General features: G+C 30.2%; 1 protein-coding gene across 4 annotated transcripts; it reads right to left on the reverse strand.

Moving 5' to 3' along the window:
• Positions 1-75: 75 nt before the first annotated feature.
• On the reverse strand, positions 76-22,570 carry LOC130672007 (solute carrier family 35 member F5). 4 transcript variants are annotated; one of them, XM_057476486.1, is made up of 7 exons: positions 22,251-22,570; positions 15,048-15,285; positions 14,792-14,966; positions 12,803-13,447; positions 11,740-12,056; positions 11,420-11,665; positions 266-2,680 (listed from the first exon to the last, which is right to left on the reverse strand). In XM_057476486.1, the coding sequence occupies exons 3-7, from the start codon at positions 14,909-14,911 to the stop codon at positions 2,608-2,610; spliced, it is 1,401 nt and encodes a 466-aa protein (XP_057332469.1). In that variant the 5' UTR covers positions 14,912-14,966; positions 15,048-15,285; positions 22,251-22,570; the 3' UTR covers positions 266-2,607. The 4 variants fall into 4 exon arrangements, with proteins under 4 accessions (XP_057332213.1, XP_057332469.1, XP_057332303.1 ...); XM_057476320.1 differs by having other exon boundaries at positions 14,792-14,978; XM_057476406.1 differs by having other exon boundaries at positions 14,792-14,978; positions 15,048-15,290.
• Positions 22,571-24,274: the final 1,704 nt, after the last annotated feature.

Below are 24,274 nucleotides of genomic sequence, written 5' to 3' on the forward strand. Positions count from 1 at the left end.
ACAAATTATTTACAAATTATAGATGTATCATAGTATAAGTGTAAGATAATTAAACGATAATTTATCACATTTTAGAATTGTCGGTAAAATTGTTCACACAAATATAAAACTATACAAAAGTATCTAAAATTTTAATTATTTTGCTTGCTTAATTAAAATGAATATTGCGTGTAAGTTGTTGTCCTCACAAAAACAATTAGTTTTGTAGTATTTATAACAATGATTTTGATGAATCAATAATAAATATTTTCAATCTCTGCAATTAAGAAATTGTAGGATTTGAAAAGAATGTTTAAAGTACTCAGAAAAAACAGTTAACTTGGTTCAAGAAAAATATTGTCTTCCGAATTTTCATTTTTGATTTAATAAAAGTAAAACACTTGATTCAAAAACTTTTTTTTGGTTCAAGACAGTAAATTCTCTTGCTCCAAAAAAATTTATTTTTGAAGCGAAATTGAAAATTTCTTGGTTTAAGAAAAAAAATTCTTGGCTACAGAAAAGAAGTCATCTCTTGCCAAAAAATCAACGTTTTGAACGAAAAAAAGTTTAACTTCAGCCAAAAAACTTTTTCTTGCCCCAAGAAAAAAAATTTCTTACTCCAAAAACTCAAAGTTTTGAACGAAAAAAAGTTAACTCGGGCTAAGAAAAAATTTCTTGGCGCAAGGAAAAAATTTTCTTGCTCCAAAAAATAAACGTCTTGATTGAAAAAAAAAAATCCCTTGGGCCAAGAAAAAATCTCTTGGTCCAAGAAAAAAATTCTCTTGCTCCGAAAAATAAATTGCTTAAGTGAAAATAAAAGTTGCTTGGGCCAAGAAAAAAAATTTCTTGCTCCAAAAGTTTGCTTCTTTAATGAAGACTTAAATTTTTCTCAGTCAAAAATGTATTCTCTCTCCGAAAGGTTGACGTGTGGATTTTTTTTATTTTTTCCCGTGTAAAAAAGTTCGGGAATTCCGGCGGTGATTCTGCAGAATTCCTAAGGAACTCATATTTGTGTCAAAATCGGACTTCCGGATGAATTCCGAATGAAAACTAGTCATGCGACTTTACCGTAACGGATGGTAAGAATTTCAGTAAAAAAACAGTAATATTAGCTGAACGGACGTAATTGCAGAAAGATGAAATCAAGAAAAATAATGTAAGATTTCCTAGATAGAAAAAAAGGTTTTATCACATAACGAATTCCTAGTAAGATCTTAGTGACATCTTGCGGAGGTACATGAAGAGCAGTAAAATTATTTTTAAGAATAGCCGATGGGAAATGTTCGATTCAGAGTCTTGCTGGTAACAATTCATCGGAATACAAGCGGTCTTTAAATGAGTTTGACAAGTTTTTAATTTATACCAATGTCCTAAAATTTCTTCTCGAACACCGGATGAATTCTGGAGGATTTCCAAAAAAGCTCTGGCAGAATTCCAGCTGAGTTCTATTGGATTAGGACTTGACTATTCAATAAATTATTAATAAAGTGGAGATTTAAAATTTTGGGTTTAGATTACTGCCAAAATTCATCGGAATTCAAGTGGACTTTCAATGAATTTACCAAGTGATTATTTTATACCAATGTCCTAAAATTTCCGCTCGAACACCGGATGAATTCTGGAGGACTTCCAAAAAGCTCTTGCAGAATTCCAGCCAAGTTCTAGCGGAAAATAACATGAGTATTTTATAAATTATTTTTAAAGTAGGAAACAAAAATTTTTTATTTAGTAATCTGAAAATAATTCATCGGTATTCAAGCGGACTAGTTTTCATTCGGAATTCATCCGGAAGTCCGATTTTGACACAAATATGAATTCCTTAGGAATTCTGCAGAATCACCGCCGGAATTCCCGAACTTTTTTACACGGGTTTGTTTTAATTTGAAACGTAATTTTTTCTGTTTTTTTTCCGAACAAAATTATTCAAGACTTGAATTTCAAGTAACTTTAATATTAAATATTAAAGTCATGAATCATGATGTATTATAGGATATACTATAGTACAATTCAAAAGGGTACTTGTAGTTCTATCAAATGACAGAAGACTACCCAAACAATATCGTAATGAAATTTGGAATATAATACTTCTAAAATAAATGTATCACCAGGGACACTACATGTCGTAGGCGCGATTTCGTGGCGAGCACCGAACTACTCCCGCTGCTGCTGTCTAGCAGCGGTGACTTTCCCCTTCTCCATATCGATCTTTTCTCCCAAGAAATTTTTTCTCTTGGCTTAAGCAACTTTTGTTTTCTTGGTCGGAGAATACAAAAATACTTGCGTAAAAAGAATAGTACTTGTTCCGAGAAATTTTATTTTTTTTAACCGAAAAAATGCAATATTGCTACAAAAAAAGAATTTATCTTGCTCCAAAAAAAATATCTCTTACTTTAAGAAATATAAACTCTTGAAACAAGTGAAAATTTTTTGATTTAAGCGTAAATATATGTTGACGTGAGAAAAAAAATTTTGATTCAAGATAAAAATTTGAAGATAATTGTTTACTTGATATATTTGAGAATATTTTCCTTGATTCAAGTTAACTGTTTTTTCTGTGTATTATTAAAAATTTACAAATACAGGTATCAATAATTGTTTATTATTCCACATCAGGGTACTTTCGTAATATTAAGCTTCATGGTTTACACTGTTTACATCACCAATGAGACATTCTGACTGCTCAACTTCCAAGTCTAGTACTCTAAAGAAAAAAAAAAACACATTTATTTAAGAAAATGATAGCTTACGATATTATTTTATTTTATATGAATTGTTGAGAATCTTCAAGTTTTCACTCGAAGAATAAAGAAACGTTCTTATCTTAAAGTTGTAGTTTTGGATTTTAATTTCAAAAAAATTTTTTGATAAATAAATGAAAGAAAAGAAGTACTTTTTTTTAAGTACACAATTATTCTTTATTATCGCTTGAATATAAATAAGCCCCCAATAATGATCTAACTATACTATTGATAACAATAAGTGGTAGTAACGTAATTTTACGGTATCCCTTGCGGTTTTAAAAACACTCTGGAAACACTCTGGAAATACTCTGGTAACATTACGTAACCATACCGGCTCCAGAGTATGTCCAGAATGGTTTTGTGCTCTTTTTGAGAGTGAACTCAGAGTATTTTCAAAGTGAAAACAGAGTAAATCCAAAGTGTTTCCAGAAAGTATCCAGAGTGGACACATACTGACACCGTAATACGCGCACAGTGAATACATACTGATACCAAAGCTTTTTCAGAATGTTTCCAGAGTGGAATCAGAGTGTATCCAGAGTGAATACATACTCAAACCAGAGGGTATCCAGAGTAAATGAATACTGAAAAAAAAAAATAAATGTTGCCGAAATTTATTATTTTCAGAGGATTCAAGAGCATTTATTGAATACTAAAATCACTTTTTTTTTATTACTGAAACGTATTTTATGTTTCTAGATTGTAACAAAAAGTATTCAAGGTAACAAACATATTAGAAATTGTTGTCACAATGTAATATAGCATCTACTATATTACTTCCAAAAGAGGCACTTCTCACTCTGTCGGATGACAGAGGAGTAGCCGTGCCAGAGTCGTTCTCAAGTTCGGAATATATCAGTTTGAAATATATTCGTTACCAGGGACACCTCAAAAGGCTGGTCTCGCTCTAGCGGCGAACACCGAACTACTCCTGCCGCTGCTTCCCCGAGTTTTTGTATATATATGGGGCGTTCCACGCCAAATCGGACACCATTTAGCTTTTGCACCTCGGATTCTTTCGAAACCTTTTTATCTTTTAGTATAGGTTGAAAGAGGCCTTCATGATTTTTTTCAAATTTTTTCCTTTAACCATTTTCGAGATATCAAATTGCGAAAAATGTAGAGATTTTTTTTTTCAAACGCCTATAACTTCGCAAAAAGTAGTTTAAATGAAATTTTCAAAGAGACAAAAAAAGTTTGTTTTTCGACATCTTTTCAGTAAAAAATATTTAAAAATTTTTTTGAACCACACTTCTATTGAAATTTTAACTTTTAAATATTAACTGTCGATTTACAAAAAACACGTACGGATCGATTTTTCTCATAATTTTTCACAGCAAACTGTCACCTATTCTACATCTTTTCCAGCTATGCTCATAATGGGACAACGATGGGGTCTATTTTTTTTCGATTTTTTAAATTTCATATTCCAGTTTTTTTTTTAAGAAAAATGTCTAAAAAAATATCATGCTCAGGATTTATTATTAATAATTATCTGACACACCATTGTCATCAATATGTTCATTGTTTTCTTGTTCCAAGAAGACTTTTTCTCGCCCTAAGAAAAGTTTTGTTTTCAATTTGTAGGGCAAAAAATTTCTTGGGGCGAGTAAAAGTTTTTTGAGCCAAGAAATCTGTTTTTTTTTTAAACTTAAAATACAATAAAACTTTATATAAAGAATGTTTCTCACAAATTGATAGATAAAATCGTGAATTTAAAAGTAATTACTAATTACCGTTAAAATTTTTTCGTGCCCTCTCTCACTCTTACTTGTATACAGACAATCTTCCTTTTTTTGATTTGAATTTTTTAAAATTTACATCGCATTTTAAATTTATCACTATTATTGCACTAATGAAATAAATCCACGTGTATGTTGATAATTGTTTGAAAAAAAAATACGTGGAATTTTTAACGATGAATCATACATGTATATATAAGTGTTGATAGGTCGTAATTAATCATAAAGATTTTGGTTGATAGCATTCTATTGATTTCCTGCTACACGATAAGTACCCGATGAAAAAAGATTTTATACAATTGTATAAAATTATATACAAAAAATGGCCCGATCCAATTGTATATAACTGTATAGAAATTGTATACGATTCTACACAAATTGTATACAAGTCTATAGAATTATATACAATTTTATACAAATTATATACAATTCTATATAATTATATACATTTCTATATAATTGCAATATATAGAATTGTATAGAATTATATAGAATTGTATACAATTTGTATAGAATTGTATACAATTTTCTATACAAATTGTATACAATTGGATCGGGCCATTTTTTCTATCCAATTATATATAGTCTATATATAATTATATATAGTCCATATATAATTGATATATAATTCTATACAATTGTATAAAATCTTTTTTCATCGTGTATATCAATTGTTTGTTTTTTAAATTAAAATTAGCGATTCGAAAAATAATTCCAAAATGAATTTTTTAATTAAAACGTTTGTTATATTGATTGTTGTTTCTTTGAGTAAATCTTGTGCTATTAATAACAAAAATAATATTCAAAAAATAAATAATAAAAATTTATCATCGTGGGTTGTACTGATCTGTGAGGGATACAGATGCCCATTTACACGTAAGTAATTATCTAATAGTCGTTTATAAATAATGATTTTATCACTATTTTTTCAATCCATAATCTTAAGTTGAAGAGGCTCATTATGGATCTCTTATTCATCCACAAGCTGTTCTAACATCAAACGAGTTTCAATTAAATGCGTAAATTTGAAAATATTAAATTATAGTTTATTTGTTTATTATAAATTTTAAATATAAATTTCATTTTAGAGAAAGTAAAAATTATTGTTTTGCTGGATGCCCATCGATAATAAGTCAATCAGTGCCATGGAGTCAATGCCAAAATAGAAGCATTTCAAATACTTATTCTAGAGGAGTTAATGTTATAGTAATTGTCGAAAAACCTTTTGCTATTAATGATAACACAAATGTGATTAAATTAGTCAAGAGTAAAGATCTAATACTTGATAGCAATTGTTATTTTTACGCTGTAACGCTTAATTATTTTAACAATTTTACTATAAAACTATCCTCCGAGAATTTCAAGTACTGTAAGTCAAAAGTTTTAAATACTGGAGAATATATTTTTTTTCACTGATATCATATTAAATTTGTTCAAGTTTTATTGTCCGGAGATACATGGCATATACTCAATTTTGTTATTATCTTTTAATTATATATATATTAGGGGAAAGCAGCTGAGGCAGCCGTTCAGCACGCGCGTGGCTCGAGCGATCACCGAAGTTAAGTAGCATCGAGCATGATCACTACTTGGCTGGGTGACCGTTTAGCCACACGTCGGGTTCGAACGAAGGTCTCTGATCGTTAGGCGCGCACTGAAAAAAATAGTCGCTAGCTGCTAGCGATTATTTTCTTTAGCAGCTAGCGATTAAAAATCAATTACTGCAAGCGATTATTTCGCTAGCAGTTAGCGATTTTTTCTTTAGCAGTTAGCGATTAAAAATCGTTAGCTGCAAGCGATTATTTCGCTAGCCGCTAGCGTTTTTTTCGAAAAGCAGGAAAACGCAGTTGCGATATGAAGGCAAAAGTGTAAAAAGCCATAATTGCGGCTATACACTAGAAAACAATTTAAAAAAATATATATTATAGGGTGGTCGTTAAAAATTAAAATTTCTCAGGCGCCCCATAAAAAAGCTTCTCTCTAGTGAAAAAATACGTAAAGGAATTTGGTATTTTCCTTTTAAGTAAAGAAAAAATACGTGCCTCAAAATGATCAAAGTTCATTTTTCGATACTGTAACGAATGTGAAACTGATCTTTAAAATATTTGAATAGCTAGAAAACAAATGCCTTCTTCTCTTGTTTTATAGATGCGCGACAAAAGTCAGTCAGTCTTATTTTGACAGTTTAACAGCAAACATTGTATCTCAATAAACTATATATTGTTCTTGCTTTCTTTAACTGCTGTTAATTGTGGTGTTATTATTTCTAATATAAGTGTGTTATCATTGTAGTGTATAAGTGATATTAATTTAAGATACCAATCACTACAATTTGGTGTCAGAAGTGCGTGTAACCTTTGTGTCGTGTAAACTTATAAATATAAAAAAAAGAATATATATATCTGTCAATATATCGTGACACGATGGGAAAAGCAAAGGTTTGAAACGACCGTGTTTTTGATATTAAAAAAAAGACGTGAATTCAGTGATTAATTAAACGAGTTTAGTAAAAACATATTTTTTGTTAAATTTCTGATAAAGTGCGCGTGTGAATTAAAATAAATTTAGTGATGAATCAAATAAGTTTTGTGAATATGTGTTATTATATTAAAGTGCGTGTAGTAAAATAAGTAAATTCGGTGATGAATTAAAAAAAAAAAAAAAAGTTCTGTGGATATGTGTTATAGTGTTAAAGTTCGCGTAGTAATATTAATAAATACGGTGATGAATTACTTAAAATTTGTGAATATATTTTATAATATAGATTCCAAGTGCGTGTAATAATTTAAACGAATTCAGTGATTAAATAATTAAGTTAAAATTGATTTATTAGCTTGAAAGATATCGGCGTCGAAAATTAAAAAAAAACAACAGCTTATATAATTTTTCTCATGTAAATCATAATATAATGTACTAAAATGGATTTAAAATCATACCAAGTTTTCATCTCTATGGTTTCTTTCGACCGCCATGTGATGTAATGTAACTCATTCTTCAGTTCGAATAATATTATTGACAAAAAAATTTGAGAAACACGGTTTTCAATAACTATTTCGGATATTTTAATATTAGCGCTCTGATATGAGTCAGAACTCATTTAAATCCTGGCTTCGATCACTTCGATCACATTGATTTTTGCCTCAACCCTCGCGGTTTTGGAAATACCGAAATAATACCGGAATTATACGGTATAAATACTGCATAAATATGGTATTATTCAAGTTATTTTGGCCAGTTTTTTTGCCGCATTACTACCAAAAATTTACGAAAAAAATTCAGAATATTTACGGTAATAAAACAGAAAAAATACGGTATTTTAACAGCATTAAAACCGTAATTATACAGCATATTTTCGGCATTTTTGCAGCATTAAACCGTTCTACCCGGAACAAAAATTATATATAATTATATAAAATTTTATTTAATTATATATAATTATATATAACATTATAAAGTTATATGTACAATAACTGTCATGAAAAAAAAAAAAAAAAAAAAAAAACCCGCCAACTCGTGGGCTCGATCCCGAGTCCTAATGATTTAAAGCCTGATCTGTTAACCATTATGCCAAATCGTTTATTCGAAAGTTGATACTAATTGTATTCATATCTATACAAACAAACTTAAGAAAATTGAAAACCTCAATTTTCCCGGATTCTTATTTTCACTTAAATTCTTTTGTTTCAATAAGAAATGTGTGAACTAATAGAATAAAATATAAAATTTTACACTTTGCACATTTTCGATGATTTTAACCGCAGAAGCAAATATAAAATAAAACCAAATTTTTTACAATTTTTCATTATATCAGGATAAATCTGGCAAAGTCGCAGGATATCTACGGTATAATTACCAAAAAAATACGATTTTATTATTATAAAATTATCGCATTATTGCGGTATTTATATAGCATTTTTTCGGTAAAAGTTCGGCATTTTTATAGTTTTTTTACGGCATTTTTTTGGTAAAAGTTCGGCATTTTTATAGTAATTTTACTATAATAATCTGGTAACTCTACAGTATAAGTACAGCAAAAAAACTGCCCAATATAACCATATTATTACCAAATTATTACGGTAAATTTACGGCATATGTATAAATGCCGAAAATTTACGGCATTTTTACGGCATTCGCAAAACCGCGAGGGAATATACTTTTTTTTTTATCGAACATAATTATCAATAAATATTTAAAAAATGCTCATTCATTAATTATTTTCGATTCTAAAATATCAAACTTTAACATAAAACGTAACTCTTTTGAGCTTGAAAACAGCGGGAAGTTTTGGGGCTGGTCCGCAGAGCCAACCGCTGCCCAGATTTTTTTTCTTGGAACTTGAAAAGAGACATGTTGTTTAAAGTACACTAATGGAAAAAATTAAAGGATCAAAAAAAAATTCTAAATTTTTAGGCGATTTTCAACAGGCTCTAACTTTGAGAGAAATGGTCGTACAAGAATAAAAAAAAAGGAAATTGTAGCTCCAAGTATCTGCTTTTTGGATTAGAACTTCAAAATTTTTTTGCGTAGCAGTTTTTGAGTAATCTTAGAAAAACCAACGACAAAAAAATTTTCAATTTTTTTTTTTTTTTTTTTTTTGGTCTCCGGGCGTGGAAAAAATTATTTTTGCTTAACCACTATAAGGATAGGATACCTTCATTATTCAGCTTTAATTTCTTTTTTTATGGACCTTGATACGTCCACTTCTCGCCGAGATATCGGTCTTCAAATGGAAAAGGATCCTTTTGTCTTTGATTATCGATATCTCAGAAACCAATGATCGCACAGAAAGTTAATGGTGGGTTTTAAAAACTTGAATAAATTTCCTTCAATGATTAGCCATTGCTTTTTCGAAAAAAAAATTTTTTCCTATCGTCACATGAATTTAAAAATGCAACAAAAAAAGGGCTTTTTGTGGATTTTTGGAAAATCAAGCGCTGAAACGAAAATATTGTGGAAATCGATAATGTTGACTGTGCATTTTACAGTTCAATATGTCCACAAAAACCCTGCAGAAAGCCAGATTAATCCAACCAGCCGTTTTTTTGTTTCACGCGATCAAATTTTTAAAAAAATTAAAGGATCACGTTTTTTGCTCTGAAAAGCTCATAATCTTTAACAAGATGAAAACAAACATTTTTTCGGAGCTTTGTCCACAATTTCATTGCAGACAGTGCTTAAATTTCCAAAAAAGAAAAAACTTTTTTTTCGAAACAAAATTTTCAAAAAAAAAAAATTTTCAAAAAAATTTAATGACTGAAAGATCAGTAAAATCACGAAATGCAGCAACGTAAACGTGCTAAAAATTATTGGGCGTTAGTTTTGTAAATTTCCTAAAGTTATTCCGAAAAAAAATTTTTTTGAAAATTTTTTTTTTTTGAAAATTTTGTTTCGAAAAAAAAGTTTTTTCTTTTTTGGAAATTTAAGCACTGTCTGCAATAAAATTGTGGACAAAGCTCCGAAAAAATTTTTGTTTTCATCTTGTTAAAGATTATGAGCTTTTCAGAGCAAAAAACGTGATCCTTTAATTTTTTTAAAAATTTGATCGCGTGAAACAAAAAAACGGCTGGTTGGATTAATCTGGCTTTCTGCAGGGTTTTTGTGGACATATTGAACTGTAAAATGCACAGTCAACATTATCGATTTCCACAATATTTTCGTTTCAGCGCTTGATTTTCCAAAAATCCACAAAAAGCCCTTTTTTTGTTGCATTTTTAAATTCATGTGACGATAGGAAAAAATTTTTTTTTCGAAAAAGCAATGGCTAATCATTGAAGGAAATTTATTCAAGTTTTTAAAACCCACCATTAACTTTCTGTGCGATCATTGGTTTCTGAGATATCGATAATCAAAGACAAAAGGATCCTTTTCCATTTGAAGACCGATATCTCGGCGAGAAGTGGACGTATCAAGGTCCATAAAAAAAGAAATTAAAGCTGAATAATGAAGGTATCCTATCCTTATAGTGGTTAAGCAAAAATAATTTTTTCCACGCCCGGAGACCAAAAAAAAAAAAAAAAAAAAAATTGAAAATTTTTTTGTCGTTGGTTTTTCTAAGATTACTCAAAAACTGCTACGCAAAAAAATTTTGAAGTTCTAATCCAAAAAGCAGATACTTGGAGCTACAATTTCCTTTTTTTTTTATTCTTGTACGACCATTTCTCTCAAAGTTAGAGCCTGTTGAAAATCGCCTAAAAATTTAGAATTTTTTTTTGATCCTTTAATTTTTTCCATTCGTGTATTTGTTTGCTTATTGAATGCATTAGTTTACAATGAAATACTCTATCTCTCTTATTATTTAGTCTACAATAGTTTATATGTTATAGACTACTGAAGATTTGATAAAATATACCAAGAAGAATCTTAAAGATAATAAAATTTAAAAAAAATTATATTTTTGTCCCGGTCTGCCGGTATTATACTCTTAACGTTGTAGCATCAAAAGATATAATACCGGAGCTCAAAACGGATCTTGGCCATACTCTGGCGCAAGTTTCTGAAACAATAATCTGGAGCAATAATTTTTCAATTCTTGCGCAAGAAATCTATTTCAAGAGTCTTGTACAAAATTTCAGTCAATATTGTTTTCTGCCCTCCGGCCGGAAAGTGGCAACTTTCGGGCCGCTGACCTAAACGAAGTTGCAACTTTCCGGCTTCGTCGAGCAGAAAAATAGTATACGCATCTTGGCCAGTAAAAAAGAAAGCCTCAGACCACATGTTTGTCAGCCTCGGCCAACAATTACATGTGCTCTGAGACTTTTCTTATTTTACTGGCCTAGGTATGTAATATACTATTATCATATTTTCACAATATCTTGAACAATTCTTGTGCAAGCATCGATCAATATTGCTGCTAGGGAAGGGATCTAATCTCAAAAATCGTGCGAGGTACTTTATGGCTGATCCCTTTATATTATGGAACTAATAATAAATAAAACAGTAATTCAATATTTTTCTTACCTTATATTTTTACTTTTTCTGAAAATCAAAGAATGAAAGTATTTCAATAAATTCAATACTGGGTCCCAATTCTCATAATACGACAGTAAGAATATAGATGAAAATGCAAATATCATCGGTATCAAACCCACGTAAAAATTGTAAGGGTATTGAATTTTTTTTAAGAGTACATCGGCTATCATCGACATTGGTATTAATAAACTTCCTGATAAAATTCCTATAAGTGAAGATGTTAAGAAACAGCTCCTGAATTACATGAAAAAGTAAGATGTTTCAAAGTACGTAAAGTTAATATTTGTAACAAAAATATTTATACGTACCACAGCCATAAAACTTCACTCAACACTGTACTAATAATTCCATTTATAACTATGAATGTCCATTGTCGACTGTTTGGCCATTCGAATTCTTCCCAATGTCCATAATGAAGAATAAAAAATATTGGCCATAACAAAGTAAGATTGAAAAGGCCTACAAATCCAAAAAACATTGGTATATCCATTCGATCTTCGTGATCAACTTTTTTTTTTAAGAATATCACGTAAACAGTTTGAAAAAATGCATTGAGCATACTTAAAATCATAACTTTAGGTTCTTCTTTTGCATCCATATTTATATTCGATCTACTCATTAAAACCTTGAACAAATAAAACTTACAATCAAAATCATAAAAAAATCTATCCTAAAAAGTTGTTGTTGTGTCACTGCTCATAGTCGTCATGGCAACGGTTACTATGGAGACTATCATAGTAATGGTTGCTATAGAGAATGTTTCCACAGCAACGGTTGCTATGAAGACTGCTGTCATGGCAACGGTTGCTAAGGAGACTGCTATCATGACAACGGTTGCTACGGGGATGGTTGGTCATGTTAGCAGAAAACCGGCCTAAATAAATATATCTATTGCAAATATTGAACTAATGAATAGAATAAATAAAAATTATAAAGAATGATATAGTACGAGATGCTGATAATTCCAGCCTGATACTTTCCAAAAAAAACGAATGTATACAAATATTATGGTTTTATGTTCTTTGTTTATTTTATCCAATTTTATGACGGTTTTTTCTAAATAAATAAAGAAACATTTATTAAAAAAAAAAAAAAAGTTCGATGCCGGAAACTTTTCATCGCGATCTTTTATTTTTTATTATTTCTTATTTTACGGTCGCTAATTAAATTTATCCGTTCTGTACTTCATTTAAGTTACAAGAAATCGTCCTCAATTGGACTGAAGTCCAGTTGACACAATTCATTTGTGTCATAAATCATCAGAGTCAATGCAGTATTTGTTAATGTGCATCACATACAAACAATAATTATTTTTCCGTACAATAAAAAATTTGTTATTATTTACAAGTCAAATATTTTTTGTTCACTTACCATTCCGAAGATGTTAACTAATACGGCAACCAGTTTTGATAGGGAAAGTTTATCACTGCTGTTACTTGAAACAAATGAAGCAAGTAATAAAGTGAATAAGCTAGACGTTGATGATATTATAGTCATATTTCCAATATCCATTTGGGCCAACAAAATTCGGTATATATAATTTGCCGTAAACAAGATGAAGCCAAACATCAGAGCGACTTTGGCGACTTTTTGTATAGAAAACTTATGAGCTTGTCGGCGTGCTTGTTCTCCAGCTCGAACGCTGGCTTGATAGCTAAGCCTTGCCAATAAAGCCTCGATAGCATCGTTTTCAGACATATGTCGCACTTCGGCTAATTTACTGAAGCGTACAGCTCGAATGGAAGAATCATCACTCTCTGTTCCGGACGATCGATCATGGTTCTCTGGTTTTTGTATTGGAACGAATATCGGATCACTCAAATTTGAATTATTGACTTCCGAATAAAAATTTTCATCTTCTATGTTCGGATCTACAAACGTGTAAGTAGTCGACTTGCTACACTGGCCTCTCCACGGTGGCCAAAAACACAAACCCAGTAGATATAACGTCAACATTGATTGATTTATGTATGTACTAAAAAACGGCTTTTCGAAAGCAGTTTCTAAATAAATATACTGCAATAAAATAAATAAAAGACAAATTAAATAACTTAGTGTACAGAAACAAAAAACGAAATGAACAACATAAATTTGTTGACCCATTTGTAGAATTTGAGAGCGACAGATTAAGGTAAGTGAAAAAAAAACGACTGCAAGTTTCCGACGCGAAGGCATGATACAGTAAAATCGTTGCTGAATCGCTCTTAACATACTATATGTATTTCGAGTATCTACGGTGTCGCTAAAGCTGCAAAGGGTCACTCTGTAGTTGATAACCAATAACAGCGATAAATCATCGTGCAGAGCTCATCAAAAGTTCAAAAAAGAGAAATCAATTTAGAGATTTCTCATAAATAACAAAAAGAAACGTTACCTAAATACGTCTGTGGACTTCTGAAAGTAAAGCAAAAATTTCTAAAATTTTTGTCTTACTAATATTTTTTTTATGATTTCTCAGTGACAATCGCAAAAGATTTTTTGAAACTTGGGGGCCTAAAATTAGAGACTTCAAGTATTGGAAATTGTTTTAACTTCCTGCTAAGAAAATTGAAAACTTTCAAAAAAAAGAAGTTATTGGTTTCGGTCCGATTTTCGAAAATCGAATTTCTATCAAATCTTGACGTTTTGAGGTTCTAGGAAGCTATTCTGACTAATTTCAAGATGATGTCCGAGTGTATAGGTGTGTGTATGTACGTACGTACAGTATATAAATATTCTGTAACTTTTGAACGGATGAACCGATTTCGTTTTTGACGTGTTTTTTTTTCACATAAATTCTAAATTGTTTAACTAATTAATGACGGGGTTTTTTGGACGTTAGTGATTGAAAAACTGCGTCGAATGTCACCTTGAACGTCAAAATCGATTGATTATTTCAAAAGATATTGGTGATTAAAAATAAGAAAAATAACGATTTACTTCAGTTATTCCGAAAAACTCATAATCTTATTTATCAAATGTTTCACAAATTTTTTCCAATGTTAGAGGTCAGAAAACTGCGTAAAATGCTATTTCAAACGTCAAAATCGGTTCGTTATTTCCGAAGATATTGCTGATATAAATGAAAAAAAAAAAAACTATTTACTTCATTACTGATTACTACTTGAATTTTCGCAATGGAATGTGCGACATCACTATTTTTGAGCTTAAAGAGCTCAAAAATGTATTGACAAAAATATTTTTGAGCTCGAAAACAATGGGAAGTTTCGGCGCTGGCCCGCAGGGTCAGGTGGTTTTCAGATTTTTTTTCATTGTTCTTCAACTTGTTTTCAAATTTTGTTTGATCTTTTAATTTTTTGAAATGTATACGTCTTTCTTTCGGTAATAAATTTAATTACGATTAAATAAATGAAGTCTTACCTGAGTGAGTCTAAAGCTAGATATCCAAATAATATCAACTAATAACAATATTAAAAATCCAATTATTAGTCTTTGAGATTTATTCATCATGGTTGTTAATCTGTGTAAATCTTCTCCCATTTTAGATTGTCTACTTTCCCATATTTCTTTCGACTAACTCATTAGTTTAATCATTCTATTAGCAAACCTTCAAGAAAGATAATCTATTACAAAAATGCATGTAACAAAAAGCATTATCAAGATAAAAATAACTTACCAATTTTTTAAATTGTATTTTCAAATATCATCGAATTTTTATTTTTCCTTTCATATTTTCCAATGTACGCAAAAAGTTTATTCATCATATGTTATAAGTATGATTTTCACGATGTATAAGTCTAAGATTTGGAAAACATTTCTCATGACAAAAACCTTCATGGTGAATAGAGTACATTTTTACATATGATTTTCGTGTTTAGGTGACATGGTAATTCGAATACTTCTCAGATTGATTCCTGTACTAACGATAAGAAATCTTTTAATAATATAGTGAACAATTCTATATATATCCTTCAAATATTATAAATGTGAAAGTTAGTACATTTGTGGGTTTATCGTTCAATCACAATCATACAGCTCAAAGTATTTTAATGAAATTTAGCATTGAGGTACATTTCGTTGTGGAAAAGGGCATCCCTGATTAAAAGCTCTGGTTGAATTTGATTGAAACTCAAATGGATTTACATCAGATTCAACCGACCCTCCAAAACCATTGAAAATTAAAACGTATAATACAATAGTTTTTGTCTTTTCCCAAATACCTCATAATATAATATACTAAATGTTTCAAATTTATACCAGATTCTCATCTTCACGGTCTCTTTTATTCTCTGCTTAATTGATTCGTTAGTTTAGAAAATATCGTCAACAAACGTTAGAAAAAATTGAGCGCAAAGAACTATAAAATGTATTCAAAAAAATTTTTTCTAGTTTATGGAGCTCGGGTACAGCGACAAGGTTCAACCGTTTTCCAGATTTTTATATTTAGTTCCACTAAAGGTTTAATAATCTCACACACAAATCTCGAGCACACAATCGGTGTAATCATTGTCTTGATAATATGTAATCGACTTTTAGAATTATATAAAATGATAAATAAAGCAGCAAATAAATGTTTTTTGTCACATTTTACTAACCTCAACCTTTCAAGGTAAATTCTGATAACATTTGGGAATATCAAAAATCTAAAGAAGTAACGATCCAATCTGACATAGATAGTGTTTCTATATACTAAAGGTGATCCTATAATGTATGATTTGCAAAGAAACTATGAAGAGTGTTTTCATGTATCGAGATGAAGATTCGATATCGCGTTACTAGAACCATAAGGGTATATCTCAAAAGGGCGTATAAAAAATTTTTTTTTTGCTCCAATCAATGTAAAAATGTTGAAAACATTAAAATCTATGGAAAAAACGAAAAAAAAAAATTTTTTTGTTATACGCTAAGTGGCTGATTGCCACTAAGAACGTCTCAATCAGATAATCCATTCAAAAGATATCGTCGACGAAAGAAACAGTAGAAAACGGTTTTTTGCAAATATCGTCGAAACGACTAAACCAATCATTCCCAAAATTTTATCAGCTCTAGACCTCAATAAAACGCGCCGATTGCCACCTCAACCGTCTTAATCGGATAATCAGTTTGAGAGATATCGTCGACGAAAGAATGAAAAAAAATAGTTGAATATTTCGGAAACTATCGAATCGATCAATTCAAAAATCTAATCAGCTCTAGAACTCCATAAAAGCTTTCGATTGCCACCTCAACCGTCTCAATCAGTTAATTCGTTCGCGGGATATCGTGGGGAAAGAATTGGTAAAAAACAATGCACAGTAAAAAATATTGTGTTTTTGGGTCGAAAACGGTTTGTGTTAAAAATTGTAGTGTGTTAAATTAATACAAAGTTTGTGTCACTTTATTTTGTAACATAAAAAATGTGTTATACACTCTTTATTAACACATTTTGTGTGTTACTGTGGAATTCTTTGCGCCCTCTTGTGGCGATATTTCAACATAATCTTGGTGTTAAAAAGGGGTTACACAAAGTTTGTGTCGAGATTTTAACACAAATTTCGTGTCAACCGTTTTTAACACACAAACTGTGTTGATTTTACACAATATTTTTTACTGTGTGGAATACAAACGTATTATCGAGCTCGAAGAGCTCGAAAATGTATTCACAACAATGTTTACGAGCTCAAGGAGCTCGAAAACAGCGGGAAGTTTTAGGGCTGGCCCGCAGGGTCAACCGATAGACAGATTTTTTTTTTTCGTTTTTTCCATAGATTTTAATGTTTTCAACAATTTTACATTGATTGGAGCAAAAAAATTTTTTTATACGCCTTTTCGGTTCTGGTAACGCGATGTATAAGTTGACTTTCTCAACTAAAAATTTTCTTAAAGTGTGATCCTATCCAATCTTAGTGAAATTTTCGAAACTTGAAATCAACGTGAAAATGATTTACAATGAGTTTTAAATCTGGCAATTAAGTTGTTTTTTTACAAATCATCTTAAAGTTTCTTACTTCGTCCCATGAAAATCGACGATTTTCAAAAAAATTCGGGGTTATTGTTTTCACCTCGATTTTCGAAAATCGAGTTTTCATCAGATTTCGACGTTTTGAAGTCCTAGGAAGCTATTCTGACTATTTTCAGAGTGATGTCGGTGCGTGTAAACACACGGTGTGTGTTTTTGTGTAGGTATGAATGTGAACTCCAATAACTTTTTAACTAATTAACAGATTTGGATGGTTCTTGCGACAATTGAAAAAGCTTGTAAGCCATCAAATTTTCTGTAAATTACTGATCATTCAATCGGATAGACTTCGGAATAATTACAAAATACGAAAAAATTTTTTTTTTAATTTTTTTTTTTAAATGACGGGATCAATCGGTTTCAAAATCTAATCAGCTCTAGAACGCAATAAAACACATCGTTTGCCGCAAGAATAATCTCAATCGGTTAAGTTGTTCGAGAGATATTGTTGGAAGAAATAACGGTAAAAAAAAGTCTTTTTCGAATATCTCTAAAACGATCTTAAGACCCGCATGAAAATAACATATATTTTGATTATATATAAAAAAATATACCGTAAATATATAATTTTATAAAACGGCAAAAATGTATGTATAATAAAATATAATATTTATATAAATTCAAAGTTATACTTTGATTTATAATTTAAATTATAAAAAAATATATACATATTTTCATAATATGTAATATAATTATAAAATATAATTTGTAACTTATAAAATTCATTATAAATTTACATATATTGGAATGATATATAATAGAATATATTTTTTTATATATTAAATATTATATTGTTAAATATATTTTTTTATATAATTGACGTTGGAGAATCTCAAGATATTGAATTGTATATTGTATTATATATCTAAAAATATAAAATAAAATATGAAAAATAAAAACTTTCAGTTTGACGATGATTGTGAGTATCAATGAGAATATATTTTATTCGAGTAAATTAAGTATGTAGATCGAACTTGAAAGGAAGTTTGTAGAGAGAGTCGTTATGACTATAAATTTTCATTTATATGATTAATTTTTAATATAAAAAAATAATTACTCAAAATAAAATAAGTTTTAGAGGATACCGAAAGAGCATTCATGGAACTGAAAATTTTTCGAAGCACAAAAGTGTCATGTATATCTTTTAATATATACAAGCTTATACACGAGCATTATATATTATATTATACTGTTAATAATATAATTTGAATTATAAAATCATAATATATATAAACCTATAAATTGATACTATATAATGACATATATTTTTTTTATATAATCTAATATTATATGGAGTTTTTATAATGATAATATATGCCGAAATATAAAATTATATATTATATTGATATACTTTTAAAATATAAAATTTTATATTGAAAACGGCCCAAAAGTAGTTATTTTTAAATATATAATTATTTATATTCTAAATTATACTATAATATAATAAATATTATATTATCTGATATAATTTCAGAGTATAAGTTTTTTTCATGCGGGGATCAATTTCAAAAATAAAAATTTCCCATAGATACGTGATAATATGATGTATTAAATGTTTAAAAAATATATCAGACCTCACGGTCTCTTTTAATCACTCCATAATCGTGGCACGTGACCCAATAGGGACGATAGCCAAAAAGGATCAATCACTCCATAATTTATTGCAATTGGTTCGTTGATTTAGAATCTATACATATATAAGCGAAATACCACTGACTCACTTCTCACGAGATCTCCGAAACTACATGTCCTATAAACTTGAAATTTGGCATACATAATTGTTTCACAACGTAGACGCTCAATAAGAACAGATTTTATGAAACTCCTATTTAAAATTGACTTTTTGGCTATTCACCGAATCCTCGCTCCTCATTGGCTAACGATCAAATACTCTGATTGGCTACTACCAGATGGCGTAGCAACCGTTGCCATAGCAATTGTTACCATAGCAACAGTTTTCATAGCAAAATAAAAATTACTGACGAACTGAAAAAATCGATGGTGTAATTTTCTTTTTTAAATCGACACTGGTGGGGCTGTGCGGGGGCGTAAAAAGTGAAAATATTTACGTTTTTTGACCAAGACACCTACAGAATTATAATTTGAAATAAAAATCACCTACGATACGAGAAAATAGATGGCTCAATTTTTTTTTGTAAGATCTATTGTTATAGCAATGTGCGGGGGCGTAAGAAATAAAAATTTTCACGTTTTTTGACCAAGAGAACCTATATGAAATTCTATGTAACTATAAACAATAGCATATAATTTTTCGTAATTACATACAACTGTATATAATTTATATATAAAACCATTATATAAATTTATATATAATTACATATTATTGTACCTAATTATATATGGATTATATAATTAGATATGAATTGCATATAATTGTATATAATCATATATAGTTGAATACAATTTTTTTTACCCGGGAATTCAAAACAATTCGGAATGATTCAATAGTATATTACACACCTAGGGAAGTAAAGTAAGAAATGTCTCAGATTACATGTAATTGTTGGTCGGGGCAAAACCGAGTATTTTAATTACAGCCCAAGGAGTGTATACTATTCTTCTCCTCGACGGAGGCGGAAAGCGGCAACTTCGTTTTGCACAGCGGGACGATAAAGTTGACGCTTTCCGCCCAGAGGCGAGAAAAACAATTCAATTTTAATACTATATAGGTATACCTTCATCATTGAGTAAATCGTTTTCTTCAATAAGGGCTTACATAGATCTACGCTCTGGTGGAAATATTTCGGACTTTTCTCTGAAAAACTTTGAAAAAGTCTTAAGAACTTTAGAACTGAGTTTTTCAGAGAAAAGTCCGGAAAATTTCTACTAGGGCGTATGACTACATTAAATCGACGTAGATTAAACCGTGTATAAAAAAGTTTGCTTGCGTAGACGTCAGTAGCCCAACGTGGATTTGTGTAGATTCAAGCAGATTTAGACAGATCTCGTTATAATACTGTTAGTAAGCCCTCGTCATAAGACTATTAGTTTCTCTCTTAAACTATCGAGATACTTGGTTTATAAAAATGACAGCAAACAGTTTTATAACGAGGTCTGATGTAATACAATCTACGTGGATTCAATCCTTTTTTCACAGGAGCAATTTTGAATGAATTAAAACCCGTTTTAAAAAAAAATAATGCAATATGTGAATCCTACAAAAAGTATACAAAAAATCTGTCTATCGGTTGACCCTGCGGGCCAGCCCTAAACCTTCCCGCTTTTTTCGAGCTCCTTGATCTCTAAGACATTGTTGTGAATACATTTTCGAGCTCGAAGTTACCTTTGTTTCCCTTTTTTATGAGCTTTTCAAGCTCAACAGGGTTACGTTTTATATTAAAGTTTAAAAATTTAGAATCTAAAATAATAAATGAATGAGCATTTTTTATATTTGTTCACAATTATGTTCAATAATTAGCTCAAAAATAAGTATTTACGTGATATGTTGTATCTATATCGTGTAAGTATATCCTGATACGAGCGAACATGACGATTTTTAGGCAATCACTTCCAATGACTTATATAAATAAGAACATATTAGTTTTGAGTAATTTTGTTCAGTAATTATTATGTTATTCAATGAAAAAAGCAGATATTGATTTAACATTTATTATCCCGTTGACGATATCTCTCGAACGGATTATCTGATTGGGACGTTCTTGGCAGCAATCGAATGATTTTATCGAGTTCTAAAGCTGATTAGATTTTTTAATTGATCGATTCGATAGTTTCCGAAATATTAACGAAAAACGAAAAAAACGATTTTTTTTCATTCTTTCGTCGACGATATCTCTCGAACGAATTATCCGACTGAGACGGTTGAGGTGGCAATCGGCGCGTTTTATTGAGGTATAAAGCTGATGAAATTTTGGAAATGATTGGTTTAGTCGTCCCGACGATATTTGCAAAAAACCGTTTTCTACTGTTTCTTTCGTCGACGATATCTTTTGAACGGATTATCTGATTGAGACGTTCTTGGTGGCAATCAAAAGCTTTTATCGAGTTCTAGAGCTGATTAGATTTTGGAATTGATCGATAAAACAGTTTTCACAATATTCAACAAAAAACAAAAAAAATTTTTTTTTTTTTTCGTATTTCTTAAAAATCTCAGAGTTTATTTGACTAAATGGTCCAAAATTTTTTTGAAAATCTAAATTCAGAAAATATCTTCCGAATGCCGCAAGAACCATCTAAATCGGTTCATTCATCAAAAAGATATAAGAGGTTTACATCCACACACACACACACACACACACACACACACACACACATACATACATACATACAGACATCGCTCTGAAAATGTCAGAATAGCATCCCAGCACTTTCAAATGTCGACATATGATGAAAACCCGGTTTTTGAAAATCGGGGTGAAACCAATAACTTCCCGAATTTTTTGAAAATCGTCGATTTTCTCAGCGGGAAGTTAAAAAAAAGAGTACATAGTCGTTGATACTCGAAAAGAAACTTCAATTATCGAGTAAAGAACATATTCTGTGTGAAAAAATTTTCCGCTTCCTGAAAAATTGATAAAAAATTCACAGAAAAAAATGCATTACAACAAAAATTTAAGCAAGGCCAGAAAAATCACTTTATCACTTCGATTGAATTTTGGGAGCCTGTTTACCCTGGTGGAAATTTTTCGGAATTTTTTCTGAAGAACTCACTTCCAAAGTTCTTAAGAATTTTTCAGAGAAAAGTCCGAAAAATTTTCACCAGGGTATTGTGAAAATAATATTTTCATCGAACAGTTGAGATTATTTAAAAAACGAAGTAGTTACTTAACTTTTCTAACCCTGATTTGAAATGAACTCAAATCATTCGGAATAATTTCAAAATGAAATAACATTAAATCATACCTTATGGACATTTAACATTCTAAATCATTTAAAATAATCTTTTTGAACCAGAGAAATATCGTATCTACTCCAGAAGTATTAAAGACAGTTAGAAAAAAGGTTGTCGATAATTCCACAAAATTTCACAGACTGCGGAAGTCACGCTTTCAGATAATTTTCATTCGATAGAATGACCCATGACAGTAACCATTTCAATACATCCATTAAAAAAATCCATTTTAGTTTACACAGTATGAAATTCTATAGAATACATAAGCAAGTCATCTGATAACATTATCACCGGTCAAAACAGTCTGAAACAGGTGGGGACGGAACTTTGCCGAAAAACTAGACAAGTAATTGCAGTTATAAGGTTGGTAAAGGTGTCCCAGAAATTTTGGCGAATACTCAACTAGCTGAGCAAAGTCAGCCCCTACCAAATTTTTTTGACACTTTTTTGGAATTTGATTATTAAAAATCGTTTGACCTTGAATGTTCGTTATTAATAATTGTTTGTCCTAATTTTGTTTATTTATAAAAAATTAAATAAAAATTTACTGTTGACTTAGCCCTCTCTATGCAAATTATAATTTTATTCTATCATATTTGGTCTATAATTATGTATAAACGTTTGTCCGATTATTAATTGCGTTTGTCCTATTATGAAAAACCATTTTTAACTATTATTTAGTTATTTTTATTTTTAAATTTTTTAATTAACAAAGGTATATACTGTAATATTTTAAAATTCTCTATAAAAAAACTTGGAGAAATTAATTTTGAGAATTTCAAAATATTGCATGTGTAAATTTTTTTTTCGAACAGAAATTAATAATTATAAAAACCAAAATGAATTGAAAAGATCTCTTGCCAATCTTGGTATCTAGATTTTTTATGTTACTGACAGAGATGAACATACATTGAAATTGAGTAATTGTTTTCTCCGGGTTATTGATTTTTAATCAAAAAGTATATTATTCGTAAGTAGAATATTTTAATACACGATGTAATGGAATTCAAATTGGAAACAATAGAAAATTCAGTGATATTTCGATAATTCGCAAATTGTTCGAACTATTCGCGAATTATTCGAAAATTTCCGAATTATTCGAAATTTTACGAATTATTCGGGAACTTTCGAATTATTCGAAAATTCGAAATATTCGATTCGAAACGAATAATTCGTAAGTTCGAATTAATCGCACACCCCTAATTGCATCCTCCTCGTCAAGGTTACTATTCTAGTAACTTTGCTCCTCGTCACAGATAGACACGACCCTGATAGCCACCCTAACCGTAAGTTTGTTATGTCCTGGGAGGTTACTAGGATCGGAGCTGACGCCACCTCCTGGACAGTGGGCAGTTCCTTGTCACGCGGGACCAATTTTGAATTCGAAAACAGTGATAAATTTATTGTTGACTATGATGATGATTATTATTATTATTATTTAATGAAATTATGAAGTTATGGATAAGGATAGATGTAATTGAAGAAATAACTTTTATCTGAAGACTGAGTTTTATTATAAAGTATAGATAAGATTTGATCAGTATTAACAGTTGTGCTCGTCAATAGTTCTCGGAGAGAAGCAGGCGGTTATCACTTCTGCCCCCCACCATGCCCAATTTTGTCAGAGTTGGTCGAGTTTAGATAGTGAATTTGACAAAACGATTTTTCCCAAAATTGATTCCGCTAATTCGGTAACCTTGTGGATATCAACAATTAGTATAAATAACTATAAAAACTCTAAAAATTGTAAGACAGCGCTTTTAAGTTGGTATGGAAAAACTGAGTCGGCTGACAAAATTGAGTCCCATACAAAAGCATTGAGTGATCACCGCCTGGAGAGAAGTGAAGTTACATCAGACGGCAGAGAGATCTCTGACCTCCACTCTCCAACTTCTCCCCACTACTCTCATGCTCATACAACATACATATACACTAATGCAAAAAATTAAAGGAGCAGAAAAATTTTATAAATTTTTTAGTGATTTTTGGAAGGCTGTAACTTGGTGAAAAAAAATCGTATCGAAAATTTAAAAAA

Source organism: Microplitis mediator, chromosome 1 (genome assembly GCF_029852145.1).
Source record: "Microplitis mediator isolate UGA2020A chromosome 1, iyMicMedi2.1, whole genome shotgun sequence".
NCBI classification, from domain to species: domain Eukaryota; kingdom Metazoa; phylum Arthropoda; class Insecta; order Hymenoptera; family Braconidae; genus Microplitis; species Microplitis mediator.